This window comes from Argopecten irradians, chromosome 4 (genome assembly GCF_041381155.1).
Source record: "Argopecten irradians isolate NY chromosome 4, Ai_NY, whole genome shotgun sequence".
Lineage (NCBI taxonomy): Eukaryota > Metazoa > Mollusca > Bivalvia > Pectinida > Pectinidae > Argopecten > Argopecten irradians.
The window spans coordinates 15,459,271-15,475,717 of NC_091137.1; the positions used below are offsets into that span (position 1 = coordinate 15,459,271).

Here is a 16,447-nt window from a genome sequence, read left to right on the forward strand (position 1 = left end):
AAATTTAGAATTATATCGTAGTTTGCAAGGCCCTAGTTTTGTGTGATTTTGGTGAGAGTAAAATCATTCAAACAGTCCTCACAAGACACTAGAATAAGCTTAACTGTTAGTCGACTTTTACGACACTCAGTATCATTTACGGGAAAATGGCAGACGATGTTGACGACGATCTGACAGAGTTGTTTGAAGGTGCTTGTAATTACATCAGACAATCTTCAGGGATGTTCGACAGCGAGAAATTGTTATATTTCTACTCGAGATACAAGCAGGTTAAGTACTTCGTGCCCTCTGTTTTTTGCTATTGTCGAGAATCCCTAGTGATGGGCGCCATACATATTTACTTCATCATCCATGCATTGCCATAACTTACATGCCATCATAAGTAATCATAGGAGATAAACCACAGTATCATATAGTTTCCCTGTCATACAAAGATGGTATGAGACAAATCAGCTAACCAATGGGCCTTTGGTCCCCCTTTTGGGGCGGAAGGTGTGTGCGTGTTTTTGTGTTGATTCACTGATCATGAGTTGGTGGTTGAGTACAGTAATAAAGCAAATGCATTTTGAATTATCTCCCCTTGAATTACCACGCACTGCGTGTTAGCTTGGGCAGTTACCAAGGGTAAATCGCATGTTGAAGGGGAGAATAAGATTTTACGAGGGAGAAATTGCTAATTTACTTTTTTTTTTTTGGTAGAATTCACAGGGCTCAGCATTAACCATTGCTCGACTGCCCAGGGCAGGTCAGAACTCCTGTAGGTCTGTTACGTCTCAGGGTCTGTGACTTGGCCAGATGGATATTCTAATGCCATTGATACTTGTTTAGGCCGATGTATTGTTGAGCCATGAAGCTGTCTACACAGATTTATCGGTATAATTAGTTATGGTCAAACAGATGTTTGTACACCCATGTTATAAGTAAACTGGGCCCTGCTTTGATGACACAGTCATAATAAAATTTGACAGTAAGCATGGCAAAGAGATTGATAACAAATGGTAGGCCTAGCTCAAAAGCAATGGTATGAATCAAAAGTTTATCATTATGTGCAAGATTAATTATGCATTACCAAATTTTGACTGAAAATCAAGAAATTTATATGTTCTGTTCGCCATGCCGGCTATACACAACCTAGTCTGCTCATTAATTGATCTTTCACTACCGATAATTCACAGGTTTATGCTTGTAGAATATTGTTAGCTAAGACACCTGTTCATCTCGTAAATAATCTCGTAAACGATACTGTGTGGACTAAGAAGAAGATACATCAAAGCAGATTTGAAGTGTCAGTGGAGTTATTAGGTCTGGAAGGTTCCTGGTAATTATCACTTTCGGAACTGGTCAGTAGCTAGTAACAATTTATTAGGACAGGACATATTCTGTTGTATTTACTACAGTGTATCATTAATTCTTTAATATGCTCATAGAAAACACAAAAATTAAGAAAATCAAAAGGAATGATCATAAATAAATCAAAAAATATAGAGAAATTTTATCATTTTTCATTAAATTTCATTGCGCAAGTAAAATTTCCAGTCGGGCAGGTAGGTTTTTGTGGTCACCTGCCCAACAGGGCAAGTCCTTAAAAAAGTTAATGTTGAGCCCTGATTCAGTTTTTAATACAGCACATGTAGCATTTGTATTATTGTTATCCGGTTTTACTGTTGATTTGACGGACTTGCCCTATAATGACATCTATAGTGGTGACCTCTTGAACCATTTCATTTATAAACTTCCATTCATAAATTCCCTAGTCATTGAATAATAATCCTTTGAACCAATCAGTAGTCATGGGAAGACTGCCTTCTGATTGGTAGAATACACAGAGTGTGTATAGAGAATACACAGAGTGTTATATAATACACAGCACCATCTTGGTCAACTGTACCTTATACTAGTACTCCCTGACTGTTGTGCCTGCTGGTGACTCCTCTGTCCAACTTACATAATCTCTGTTAATGATAATTCAAATTGGAATTACTATCTAAGGCTTATAGACCAGAGAGTTATAAAGTAAACCAATCAGATGTTCTTTCAGTGTACCTTAAAAAATAATGTTTTTAAATGATTTTTAAAATACAGATCTTAGGTAAAAGCAATATTACTTATAAGGCTGCCCTCATGTATGCATGGTTTTGCCAAAATAAGTGTATTTGCAACACAAGAAAAGAGTATAGGATAAAAAAATCATTTTTAATGAAGACTAATGTTTTCTTTTGTAATTTTAAAATCCATTATTTCATGTAGGAACTTTGATTAAGAAAAATGTCAAACAAAGTATATGTATTTTCCATGATCAGTTGAATGTTCTTGAAATAATTGATATCAAAGTCTTTTTATATGGTTTATAAATTTTGATTTTGGATATTCATTTGATTTCATTCTACAATGTATTTTTCTGTTTCTGATGCGTTGTATTTGCAGTACTTTGAGTACTTTGATTAAGCCTTGCAAGCAGGTACTATAGGTAATGCATTTGCTGAAAGTATGCTGGAACAAGTTTTAAGGTCATCTGACCTGAAGACTCATCATGCACCGTCCGACGTCGTCCGTCGTCCGCTGTCCGCCGTGTGTAAACTTATCATTCAAACGACTTCCTCTCAATAACCGTTAGGCCTAAAGTACTCATATTTGGCCTGTAGCATGCTGGGATGAAGGGCTACCAAAGTTGTGAAAGTTAATGACCTTGACATACTTTCAAGGTCACAGGGGTCAAATAGGCTAAAATCTTTAAACAACATCTTCTCAATAACAATAAGGCCCAGAGTACTTATAATTGGCCTGTAGTATGCGGGAATGAAGGGCTACCAAACTTGTGAAAATGAATTACCTTGACATGATGTCAAGGTCACAGGGGTCAAAAAGGATAAAATCTTTGAACAACTTCTTCTCAATAACTGTAAGGCCAAGAGTACTCATATTTAGCCTGTAGCATGCGTGGTTAAAGGGCCACCAAAGTTATGAAAAAGAATGACCTTGACCTACTTTCAAGGTCACAGGAGTCAAATAAGCTAAAATCTTTGAGAGACTTCTTCTAACTAACTGAAAGGTCCAGTGTACTCATATTTGGTCTGTAGCATGCTTGGATGAAGGGCTTCCAAAGTTGTTAAAAATGAATGACCTTGACCTGCTTTCAAGGTCACAAGGGTCCAATAGGCTGATATTTTTGAATGACTTCTTCTCAATATGCATAAGGCCCAGAGTAGTCAGTACTCATATTTGGCCTGTAGCATGCTAGGAAGAAGGGCTACCAAAGTTGTGAAAGTGAATGACCTTGACCTACTATCATGGTCACAGGGGTCCAATAAGCTCTTTGAACAACTTTTTCTCAATAACAGTAATGCTGGGATGAAGGGCTACTAAAGGGTGAAAATGGATGACCTTTACTTATTTTCAAGGTCGCAGGGGTCAATTTTTAGCTCTCCTGGCCTGAAGGGCCGTCCGTCCGCCCTTACATTTACATTAAAATGCTACTTATCATAGAGTTTCGCATGGATTCTAACCAAATTTGGCCAGAAACATCCATTGGGGAAGGGGAACAGAATTTGCGTAAATTTAGGCTCTGATCCACCAGGGACAGGAGGGGCAGGGCCCAATAGGTGAAACAGAGGTAAATCCTTTAAAATGCTACTAGTCATAGAGTTCTACATGGAATGTAACAAAATTTTGGCCACAAATATCCTATGGGAAAGGGTAACAGATTTTGTATAAATTTTGGCTCTGACTCCCGGTGGACAGGAGGGGCGGGACTCAATAGGTTAAACAGAGGTAAATTTTTAGCTCACCTGGCCCGAAGGGCTGGTGAGCTTATGTCATGGTGCGGCGTCCGTCGTCCGTCGTCCGTCCGTCCGTCAACATTTCCTTTAAATCGCTACTAGTCATAGAGTTCTGCATGGATTGTAACCAAATTTGGCCACAAGCATCCTTGGGGGAGGGGGAACAGAAATTTTATAAATTTTGGCTCTTACTCCCAGGGGGCAGGAGGGGCGGGGCCCAATAGGGGAAATAGAGGTAAATCCTATAAATCGCTACTTGTCCTAGAGTTCTGCATGGATTTTAACCAAATTTGGATACAAACATCCTTGGGGGAGGGGGAACAAAACTTGTATAAATTTTGGCTATGACCCCCCTGGGGGCAGGAGGGATGGGGCCCAATAGGGGATTTAGAGGTTAATATTAAAATTCCTTCAGAAAAGAAACAATGAACCTGTATTCAGAACATTACTTGGAATTACAAACCAGGTGAGCGATACAGGCCCTCTGGGCCTCTTGTTCAAAACACTACTAGTCATAGAGTTCTACATGGAATGTAACCAAATTTGGCCGCAAATTTCCTCTGGGAAAGGGGAACAGAGTTTGTATAAATTTTGACTCTGGCCCCCATGGGACAGGAGGGCCGGGGCCCAATAGGGAAAATAGGGGTAAAACCAAATAGCTAATAGTCATAGAGTTCTGCATAGATTGTAACCAAATTTGGCCAGAAACATCCTTTGGGGGAAGGAGAACTGAGTTTGTATAAATTTTGGCTCTGATCCCCTTGCGACAGAAGGGGCAGAGCGCAATGGATGAAATAGAGGTAAATTCTTTAAATTGCTACTAGTCATCGAGTTCTGCATGGATTGTGTACCAAAATTTGCCACAAACATCCTCTGCGGAAAGGGAACAGATTTCATATAATTTTCATCTCTGATCCCCAGTGGCAGGAGGGAAGAGAGTTTGTATATATTTTGGCTCTGACCCTCCAGGGTTTGGAGGGTAGGGCCCAATGTGGCAAATAGAGAAAAAGTCTTTAAATCGCTACTAGTCATTGAGTTATACATGGATACATGGATTGTATCCAAATTTGGCCAGAAACATCCATTAGGGAAGGGGAACAGAGTTTGTATAAATTTTGGCTCTAACCCCCCCCAGGGACAGGAGGGGCGGGCCCAATAGGGGATACAGAGGTAAATCCTTTAAAACACTACTTGTCATAGAGTTCTACATGGAATGTAACCAAATTTGGCCACAAATATCCTTTGGGGAAGGATAACAGAGTTGGTATCAATTTTGGCTCGGACCCCTGCGGGACAGGAGGGGCGGCAGGGATCAATCTAGCTCTGATTTATTACCGTTTATGGGTAAATTTCCCCTCAAGGAATGAATTCCCCTCTGGCCTAAAATTCCCCTGAAGATTTAAAAATTCCCCATTTGAAGCTAAAAATGACCGTTTTTGTAACTCAATTTCCCCTGTAACTTATTTTTCATTTATGATTTTAGACTTTTTTTAGCAAATTCCTTCATATTTATCATACAGCTACTGCATATTTTATGAAAAACTCAAATTTTTCATTATTGAGCTTAAGATCTTGCTTTACTAAATCTAAAAATAAAATAAGTTGTTTTACAGTACTTTTTCGTCAAAATGAATATAAATTTTGGAGCAAAATAAGAGATTCAAATTCCCCTATATTTCGCCAGACTTTTCACCTATTTTGAAAAAGGGTAGTTTCCCCTAAAACCTAGATTGATCCCTGGGCGGGGCCCAATAGAGGATATAGAGTTAAATCCTTTAAAATGCTAATAGTCATTGAATTCTTCATGGAATGCAACCAAATTTGGCCACAAATATCCTTGGGGGAAGGAGAACAGAGTTTGTATAAATTTTGGCTCTGACCTCCAGAGGACAGGAGGGGCGGGGCCCAATAGGGGAAATAGAGGTAAATCCTTTAAAACACTACTAGTCATAGAGTTCTGCATGGAATGTAACCAAATTTGGCCACAAATTTCCTCAGGGGAAGGGGAACAGAGTTTGTATATATTTTGGCACTGACTCCCCGGGGGACAGGAGGGGCGGGGCCCAATAGGGGAAACAGGTAAATTCTTTAAAACGTCACTAGTCATAGGGTTCTTTAACTAACATTGGACACAAATATCCTTGGGGGAAGGGGAACAGAATTTGAATAAATTTTGACTCTGACTCCCTTGGGGCAGGAGGGGCGGAGCCCAATAGGAAAAACAAAGGTAAATCATTTTAATTGCTACTTGTCATAGAGTTTTGCATGGATTATAACCAGATTTGGCCCGAAGCATCCTCTGGGGAAGGGGGAACAGATTTTGTATATATTTTGGCTCTGACTTCCCGGGGGTAGGGGGGTAGGGAAATAGAGGTAAAGTCTTTAAATCGCTACTATTCATAGAGTTATACATGGATTGTATCCAAATTCGCCAAAAACATCCTCTGGGAATAGGGAACAGACTTTTGTGTGGCCCGAAACCCCTGGGGGCAGGAAGGAAGGGGCCTAATAGGGGAATGAAAGGTAAATTATTTAAATTGCTACTTTGTAGTCATAAAGTTTGGGATTGTAACCAAATTTGACCAGAAACATCCTCTTTGGAAGGGGAACAGAATTAATATAAATTTTGGGTCTGACCCCTTTGAACATGACCCCTTTGAACAGAATGAGTGGGGCCCAGTCGGGAAATTAGAGGTAAATATTTAAATTCTTTCAGGAAAAAAAACCCTATGAACCTGTATTCAGAACATTACTTAGTATTACAAACCAGGTGAGTGATACAGGTCCTATGGGCCTCTTGTTTTCTCAGACGCTTTTGTTCAGCCATTTTGTTTACTTTTAGTGTGTAACAATGCGCATGTGCGAAACTTCGACAACACAATCCATCGCAGCTACATTTGCATACTATCCCATCAGCCTGACATTGTTATAAAATAATGGATTTCCTTCAATTATGTATTCAAGAAACATTTGTTCAATCTCATATGCATTAAGAAATTGAATTTAGGTATTTTTAATATGTTTTTTCACCTTTCCTTCCATTTATCGGATTTTACAAAAAATAAATTTATTTGGTTGGGCGAAACCTACCATTAAATTGCTACTAGTCCTTAAGTTCTACATGGATTTTAACCAAATTGGGCCAGAAACATCCTTGATGGAAGGGGAACAGAGTTTGTATAAATTTTGGCTCTGATTCCCACGGGGCAGGAGGGACGGGGTCTAATAGGGGAAATAGAGGTAAATCCTGTCATAAAGTTCTGCATGGAATGTAACTAAATTTGGGGCAGAGCCCATTAAAGGAAATAGAGGTAAATCCTTTAAATCGCTACTTTATAGGACTTCATAAAAGTTTTGTATGCTTTAGATTGTAACCAAATTTGGCCGGGAATATCCTCTGTGGAAGGGTAACAGAATTTGCATAAATTTTGGCTTTGACCCCCTGGAGTAGAAAGAGTAGGTCCCAATAGAGAAATTAGAGGTAAATCTTTAAATTTCTTCAGAAAAGAAACAATGATCCTGTATTCAGAACTTTACTTGGCATTACGATAACCAGGTGAGTGATACAGGTCCTCTGGGCCTCTTGTTCCTTATTAAATTTGAGATATGTTTAGAAATACATAATATTGTAGAATTAAGTAACTATAAAACATGTGCGCCACTTAACATTGGACTTACCCATGAGCATATTTCAGTTGTTATTTCCACAAAAAGCCTGATAGTTTTCCCAGTAAGTCCAAAAACATTTGTTGAGTTGACACAGATCAATGAGATCTGAGATCACACAGAGAATATTGTCATATTTCAAAGTGGAAATGAAAATCAGCAGAATTTCAGCTGCTATCTTGTAAAGCTTATAATTACTAACTTGTCTGCATTTGTTACAGGCTACAGAGGGGAGATGCAATACAAACAAGCCAGGAATTTTTGATTTTCAAGGAAAACATAAATGGTAACTATATACGTATTATATCCCTGTCCATTGATCTATTATAGGCATGATATTGAAACAAACATATACCATTTAAAAATCTGTAATCGTTAATGTTGTTTTCTTGTTTTCTTTGGCACATTTGAGATAACTTTGTAATTGCTGAATCAAATTGGTTTTCCACTACTGTTTTGACATTTACATAAGGGTTCCTTATATTCAAGTACCAAATAAGCATAATTACAAACTCTAGTACTACGGAAAATTATTACTTTAAATCTCATATACAACATGTAACTTAATCAAATAAGTCAAATTTTTTATTTTCTTTTTAATACAACGCAACTAGCGTTTCTATTAATGCTATCCGGTTTACTATTGATGTGTAGGACTGAGTAGGACTTGCCCTACAATGACATCTAGTGGTGACCTCTTGAACTATTTCATTCATAAACTTCCATTCATAAATTCCCTATTCATTGAATAATATTTCTTTGGACCAATCAGTGGTCATGGGAAGACTGCCTTCTGATTGGTAGAATACACAGAGTGTTATATAATACACAGTCCATCTAGGTCAACTGTTGCCTGCTGGTGACTCCTCTGTCCAACTTACATAATCTCTGTTAATGATAATTTAAATTGGACTTACTATCTAAGGCTTATAGACATAAGAGTTTTTGTGTACTTTAAAATAATGTTTTTAAATGAATGTTAAACACAGATCTGAGGTAAAGGCAAAATAACTTATAGGCTGCCCTCATATGTGCATGGTTTTACCAAAATAAGTGTATGAGCAACATAAAACTCATTTTAATGATGACTTGTTTTCTTTGTAATTTTCATGTAGGAACTTTACTTAAGAAAAATGTCAAACAAAACATATGTATTTTCTGTGATCAGTTGAGCGTTCTTGAAATATTTGATATTAAAGTCTTTATAATATGGTTTATATATTTTGATTTAGGAAATTCATTTGATTTCATTCTATTTTTCTGTTTCTGCTGCGTTGTATTTGCAGTACTTTGAGTACTTTGATTTAATTTTGTCAATATGCTCAGCCATAGAAAATGTAGTTTTGAACTACATACATTCTTGACTATAATTATGTACTCATTTATTAGGCCTCATTTATTAGAAATCATAATTCCTGCTATACATTTTGTATTTGTATGTAATAAATGTTTGATATACACTGTACTTACATATATGTAACAATCAAAGATCAATATTAATTTAGTAAGTTTTTAAGAACAGTTAAGTAATATCAGTCAGTATGGCTTTTCCTCAGTTATCTTGACTTCATTTATTTTATCCATTTTGTATGTTTTCTAGGGAAGCATGGAAAAAGCTAGGTGATATGTCAAAGAAAGCAGCCATGTTCCAGTACATCACTTTCTTAGGCAATGTGGACCCTGAGTGGCAGAAAAAGGTATTTCTCCCATACTTCACAGGGATATCCCGTGGATGCTAGGGAAAAGATATCTCCATCTTACACAGGGGGGTGTAAGACAGCTCACACGCGCTAGACAAGAACGTGACATCATCAATACATGCTGAAAGGTTTTGGCCGTCAACCCTCGGCAAGCCTCAGGTTGACCGGCCAAAATCTTTCACTCGTGTTGAGATATCCCTGTCCACTTCACAGACCCATGTAAGATTCTATTAAACTTCTTCATATGCATCTCCTTTATATAAATAATTTGAAATAGTTGTAGAGTGAACAGTTAGATAAATTTTACTACTCATGAAAATAGGTTTCAATAAAATTGTATCCAAAATTTGGAAACTTAATATTAGCCACTTCAATTTTTTCTCTTTTGAAGAGCTAGTAAGAGTTGAAATTAAAACCATAGTGTTGCCAGCAGAATTATACCCTAGTTCAACACGGCTAAGTAGTATACGAGGGATGTTCCTAAATTAATGTTACTTGCACAATATCTCGTGGAAATCCTGCTAAATGGGCTTAAAACTACCTCGTGGCGATAGCGTGATATCTGAAGTGTGATATAGGTAAATATCTCGCTCACAATTACACTGACCTTGATGCTGTGTACATTGTTTTGTAGCGCACTCGTTACACTCTATACAAATATGGTTGGCAAGAGAGTTGAAAACGTAATTGAAATTACGGCCTATATCAAAGTTAGGTCTCTACTTGGCTTAAAGCCGGTGGATATTCATCGTGAGGTGTGTGATATATATGGGAAGGGTCAAATGTCATATATGACTATTTGTAGGTGGGTTGTTCGATTTAAGTCGGGACACCAGCAGCTTAAAGATGCTGCCCACACAGGTCGCCCTGCAACAACAACAACAAAGCATAACATTGAACTAATTCGGCAATTCCTTGAAAAAGATGCAAGGTACACTGTCCGGCAGTTAGCTAAAATAACAGGCTTATCTTTAGCACGTATTCATTGCATTTTAAAGAAACATCTTAAGCTGGGCAAGATCAATGCCAGGTGGATACCCCATTTACTAACTGACAACCAAAAGAGGTCCCGGGTTGACAAGGCCAAATTCTTATTGAAGAAATACCCAAAATACAGCAAAAAGGCTTTTGATAATTTGGTCACAGGTGATGAAACATGGGTGTATTTTTTCGAACCCAAAAGGAAATGCTCTTATCGAATCTGAGCAGGCAAAAACGCCAGGCGCCCTAGCATTGCTAAAAGAATATGCACCGTAAGGAAGGTTTTGTATGTCATATTCTTTGATAACAAGGGTCCAATCATTCAAATCCCTGTTCCAAAAGGCAAAACTGTCATAGCGAAGTATTATAGAGATGTTGTACTTCGAAAACTTAAGAAAGTCTACAAACGCCACCGCCCACAGACAGGTTTTAAGTACCTCAGGCTTTTACATGATAATGCGCCAGCACACCAGGCGCGCATTGTAACGGAGTTTTTGAAGGCAGAAAAGGTCACTGTCCTCCCCCACTCTGCATATTCACCAGACTTGGTCCCCTGTGACTTTTTCTTGTTCCCCAAACTAAAATTTCACCTGTCTGGAACAAAATATAAATCAAGAAATTTTTAGCTTATATACAATAATGGTATATGTCAATCAAATCTTTTTTCACATGCGATTCACTTTTGGAAATATCACGATCAAAATGAATTTGTGAATGTTTATCTCCGCAAATTGATATCTAAATTAACAAACGTTTATCTTCGCGAATTATCATGAAGTGGGTTTACGGTATGTCACATGATCTATCATAAATAGAAGCAATAATAAAATGTAAAATGCATGTTAATGTTTAATAGTCCCTTTCAACATAGCCAAAAACTTGATAACATGATAATATTTGGAAAAGGACCTTCTCAATGTCTTTGGAGCTACTTTGGAATGATTCCAGCTATGAGACCATACCACTGCTTGATAAGAGAATTGGTTTTGTGTATTGTAGATAGATAAGCCCGACTGTAGAGATGGGAGTGGTGACAATGTGGGGAGAGGCTGGGTATCTGTTAGTACTATGTCTAATACAGACACAGAGATTGCTGATGAAAATAAGACCCTGTTTGACTGGTGTAAGGATGGCAACACCACACAAGTCCAGAATATCCTAGCTGACTGTGATGGTAATGAAGTCAACATAGCAGATGAATCGGTAAAATTTTACAGATATAAACTAATTATACAATCAAAAATGGCTCAAATTTTCTTTATGAAAGCATTTCTGAGAAAATTCTAATTTGTATGCCAAAAATGGTTAATTTTTTGTCCCATCTTTCTTTGGATATATATCATGAAATATTACTAATTGTAAACAGACCCTTTCAGTACAAGTCTCAGTCAACACTCACAGTCAACATAACACAAGTTTTTCAAAACCTATCATCTTAATTATCTTCTTTAATATACCTTCAACAATTGTTTAAGACAAGACTGAGATGTTGCTATTCTGGTGGCTCTTTCTGTTCTCAGAAATCATATATTTTAAATATGTCAATAACATACTGAATTATAAATTAATCAAACTTTGGAAAGCAAAAAGACATTTCATTACAAATTTGTAATACCTCCTTTAGCAGGGGACATTGCAAATTTTATCAAAATCTTTCAAGTAGTTTAGGAGGAGTTCGCCCGACAAAGTCTTGTCTACAGACACAGACGGACGGATGGACAGACAACCTGATTCAAGTATATCCCCCCTTTACTTCATTAGGGGTTATAAAAAATGGGAACGAATATTTTAATTAATTTATACAATATGTCTTAGACAACAATACAATGTTGATTTCAGGGAATGACATTACTCCACTGGGCATGTGACCGGGGTTTATCAGAGATGGTAGAGGTTTTAATCAAACTAAAGGCAGATATTAATGCACAGGTAAATCAAAATTAATTCTGTACAGTAATCTATCCAATAAGTGCTCCAATCCTTGTAAGAAACTCTTTGCCTTTTTTGAAGCCTCAATTTCAATTACCGGTACTTTCAGTTAAATGTGGATGAAGAATATATAAATTCTACAGTTTCTTTTTTTGATTTCATTTTCAAATGGATTTATAGCTTATTTTATGCAAAAAAAATGTGAAAGGGTAATACAAGTTTTGTTCTCATAAGCACTCCCACAGTGCTTGAGATGAGTGTAATTAGTCTTTTGAACACTAAATGTCTCATTTGTTTATTTTTGTTTAATTTGTTCCGAAATCTTTGATTGAAAGCCTTGCATTGCCATACATGGAAGTGAATTTGATTTGTTTTTTTTTTTTGTAATTTCAGGACCTTGAGCAGCAAACACCTCTTCATTTTGGTAAATATATATTTAACCATATTTAAATGTTCAAGACAACAATTACCTGTGGGGAGGAGAAGGGTTGTAGTTATATTATACAAAAAAGTGATTCAGCTGCAGAATTTTCTAATAGTATCTATAGCGGCCAAAATCTTTCATGAGGAAATCTCTTCATCTTTCATCTTTCTAGGATGTTGATCGTTGGCACACCTTGGTCATTCAGACATGTAAAGTAGTCGTCTGTTGTGATGCATTCCTTAGTTTCTTTGAACCATTTTCGACTAACCAAAAGACTGGACTGTAGATTATTTATCAGTGCCCAGAAAAATGACATTGACTTCAAGTGGTTGAAATATGTAAAAGGTAGAAAAAGGCAAAAGCTCAGAATACTGACAGTAGTTGCTTTTAGTTGTTATATGAAATTTCTAAAAATAAAATACCTTTTAACTCTTTTCAAAGTTATGAATGGCAATATTATATAAAATGTTTATCACTTTGTATTATTGATACTAAGGCAAGTGCATGCATCATTTTTGCTAACTTTGAAGGTCACATTGGTGTAATCAATTTTAGCCCCTATTATATCATGGTACAAAATTAGCTTTATTATTTTGATAGTATATATATCATCATATAAGATTTGCTTCTTTGTTTGATAGCTGTGTGCTGTGAGCAGGAAGATGTTGTGCGGCAGTTGCTACAAAATGGTGCAAACTTATCTCTTAAGGACTGTGACGGTCTTAATCCTGCTGAGCTGGATACATCAATAGAAATCAAAAACCTTTTTGAAAAGCACAATAAATCGTGAATGTTAGCTGTTTAAGTTATCTTACCAACCAGAAGTAAGGGAACTAAAAATGGTTGTTGTTGCTCTGCCAGATCACAATCTAATGGTGTGATCCTGGAATGATTCTGACTAACTATAATGGAATCTCTTTTGTTTTCAGTAACATGTTGGTAATTTTGTACTACTGTAGATTGTTACGACATTCCATATGGTTCACATAGTTTTTGCATTTATAAATGTCTTAACCTTGCAGTATTTCTCCATACTTTTATACAAGGGGTACGTGAATTACATGTAATGTGTTGTGTGTGGATGTCTAAAGTTCGATGATTAAAAACTATGTAGTCACTACAATACATGACAAAGATATTCAAACATATTTCCAAGACCTATTGTGTTTTTCATTTTCTTTGTAATGTGTACGGTGTATTTTAGATCACTTGGGCCTCTTTGTTTATTTATGCCACGACCTTTTGTTCTTTGCGGCGCATTGTTCATTGTCCATTATAGGTCATTTATCTTGATACTAACCCGAGTTAGTAAAATCAATTTGATAAAAATACAGATCATTATTTTTACTTTGTTTCATAGAAAATCCAATGATAAATGCATTATGGTTAATGTTCTGGTGTCCTTTCCGTCGATCATCAAATCAAAAAAGTTTGGGAAGCTTGCCGAATTGTTTTCATATTCACGTTGAGTACATCATAGCCACTTACATGTACATATAGATGACTGAATGAAATATCATTTTCATCCATGTAGTCATATTGAAAATACATATTTGGACTAAAATACAGGGAGTATTCATTACATCTTTACATTTTATCTTGATGCAAAATCAGATTAATTATAAACTGTCGCTGATCAATTTAACATTTCGAGAGTTATAAGAGCACAATTAGTTGAGGAATTGAATGGATTTCAAGGAATATTTGTAAGCAGCCTTAATTGTGCACAAAAATAAAAGAAATAGTTTAAAATGATTAAATACCCAGTATAAGAAATATTAGAATTGAGGATAATTCTTTTCAGATTTATTGCTCTTTGTATATCTCACAGTCAGAAATGTGATATAACTTGTCATGACGATACGTCTTATGTTTTTGTAGTAATCTTAAGACTGCTTCATTTAATTGCAATTAAGTTATTGTCCTAAATTCACCCAGGTGCTATTGGGGGTAAATTGAATTTGTCACTTTGTTTTAAAAGATCCATATACTGTAGGAATAAAAACCTGATCTTTAAGAGTTACTTCCCTTCTTGAAAGATCAGACTGAGACTCTTGGGCCTACTTTAGTCCTTAACAAGGCCTCATCATGTGTAAAGGTTAGTACGTAATACCAGAGATGCCTGGGCCCCTTGTCAGGGACATTCCTCAACTTAAAGTATTCCCCTAACATAAAATTCCCCATTGAAAAAATTTGGAGTTAGGAGTCTTACTTAAAATCTAAATGCTTTCGTATGGAAAAGTTGACGTTAAGAAATTCCTGAAAGTTAAGGGATGTTGGTGAATTAAGGCCCAGTTAGGATTCCTGAGGAGTGATAGATGTGGTGAGAGAATATGGGTTTCCTTTTGGGGTTTTTGTTTTTTTTTGTTTTTGTTTTTTTTGTTTGTTTTTTTTTCTTCTTACTCGACTCTACAAAATTATCAATCTTATTTCGGAAAACTCTTTAAAGATGCTCCATCGCTGACAAATGGTATATTTTCACTATCAAAAACAGGAGCAGGCGATTTAGTATTTTTCTTCAGTAACAAAAGTTACTTACTTTACACCATTATAATCTTTGAAAAGTTTGAGCTTCTAATTTTACTTCAAGTTAAAATTACAAAAAAATAATTAATTGCATCCCGAAAAAATTCCGCGGCACTATATCCTATATGGAATGAAGTACTGATTGCGCATGCACCAAAAGCAAAATACATTATTTTATATTACTTTTTCTGTTAATTAGACATATATATACACTATTAAATACCCATTATTGTTCAAGTGATGAATATCATTTATGCTCTGTCGGCGGTGGAGCATCTTTAAAAGTTCAAAATTCAATAAAATGCCAAGCCTGAATCAAGGACGTATATAAGAAGGATAAGTCACGCTGGGTTTTGGGCTAGTGCGACTTGCCTGAATTAATTTTGAATTTGTTAGGGATGATTTTCTTATCTAGATATTGCCCATGTACACAGCATGCTCATTTTCAGGGGTTATTATCACTGTCAGTTATTATATTTGTAGTGACATTGTGTAGACAAATTTCTTTATTTCTCTGAGGCAATTATAGCCTGTTGGTTGTGAATTCCAACTATGAAGGTAGTGCGAGTGTTGAATGGTGTAAAATTTGATGTGTGCTCTTACAAGAAATAAAATCTGATGAAATGACCTGAATTTCTGTATTGTTTCTTCTCTTCAATCAAATGTAGCAAAATTTTTAGAAACTGGAAACTAATCTCAATGCACTCACCACGTTGACCGATAGAGAAACGAACTTACTAGATGACACAGGACTTCTATAAATCTCTGCCAGTACATCTAAAATAATAGATTTTGTCAAAAACGTTTCATTCGAGTTAAGATATTAATATGATGTAAAACATGTCAAGATACAACATAAAATTATCTTCAGGGTGCTTTAGAAGACTTTCATATCACCAGCAAACTCTAATATTGACAGGTATTATGTGTACATTGTTCAATGACAAAGACGACATACATATTTTAGTTTCTGAAAATATCCAAACCAACGCTAATTTCTGGGAACAAAACGCCATATTTGCTTCATGACATCAAAGTAAATGCTAAGGATTGTTAAAGCCGTTTTTACATTTACTTTGTTGAAATGTCAATCGAACATGAAGTATTCATGTAGCCTAACGATCGCAATGACACGATATACATTGTATTCATTATATACACATGAAACAAACTCATAAATAGTTAGTTTTGTTCAAATATTTATTATAAGTCCTTGGTATTGTTACACCAAGTATCTCAATTAAACTAGGTGATATATCTAGTATGGCAATCGAACCAAAAGAATATTCTATTTCTTTTTCAATTTATTGGACACAATGTTATTAACATAGATACGGTATATTGTAAACGTAACTGTTTTCGCGCGAAGGCTTAATTCGCGTAAGTTTTTTTGAGATGGTACACCTTCAGACTTTTTACAGCACAGTTCATACATGTATGCATAA

The 16,447-nt window shown here is 36.0% G+C and overlaps 1 protein-coding gene across 2 annotated transcripts; it reads left to right on the plus strand.

Moving 5' to 3' along the window:
• The first annotated feature begins 3 nt into the window (after positions 1–3).
• LOC138320736 (acyl-CoA-binding domain-containing protein 6-like) lies at positions 4–15,629 on the plus strand. Of its 2 annotated transcripts, XM_069263908.1 has the most exons (7): positions 4–269; positions 7,664–7,728; positions 9,043–9,139; positions 11,123–11,326; positions 11,963–12,052; positions 12,446–12,476; positions 13,118–15,629. In XM_069263908.1, the coding sequence occupies exons 1-7, from the start codon at positions 147–149 to the stop codon at positions 13,264–13,266; spliced, it is 759 nt and encodes a 252-aa protein (XP_069120009.1). In that variant the 5' UTR covers positions 4–146; the 3' UTR covers positions 13,267–15,629. The 2 variants fall into 2 exon arrangements, with proteins under 2 accessions (XP_069120009.1, XP_069120010.1); XM_069263909.1 differs by lacking the exon at positions 11,123–11,326.
• The last annotated feature ends 818 nt before the right edge of the window (positions 15,630–16,447 follow it).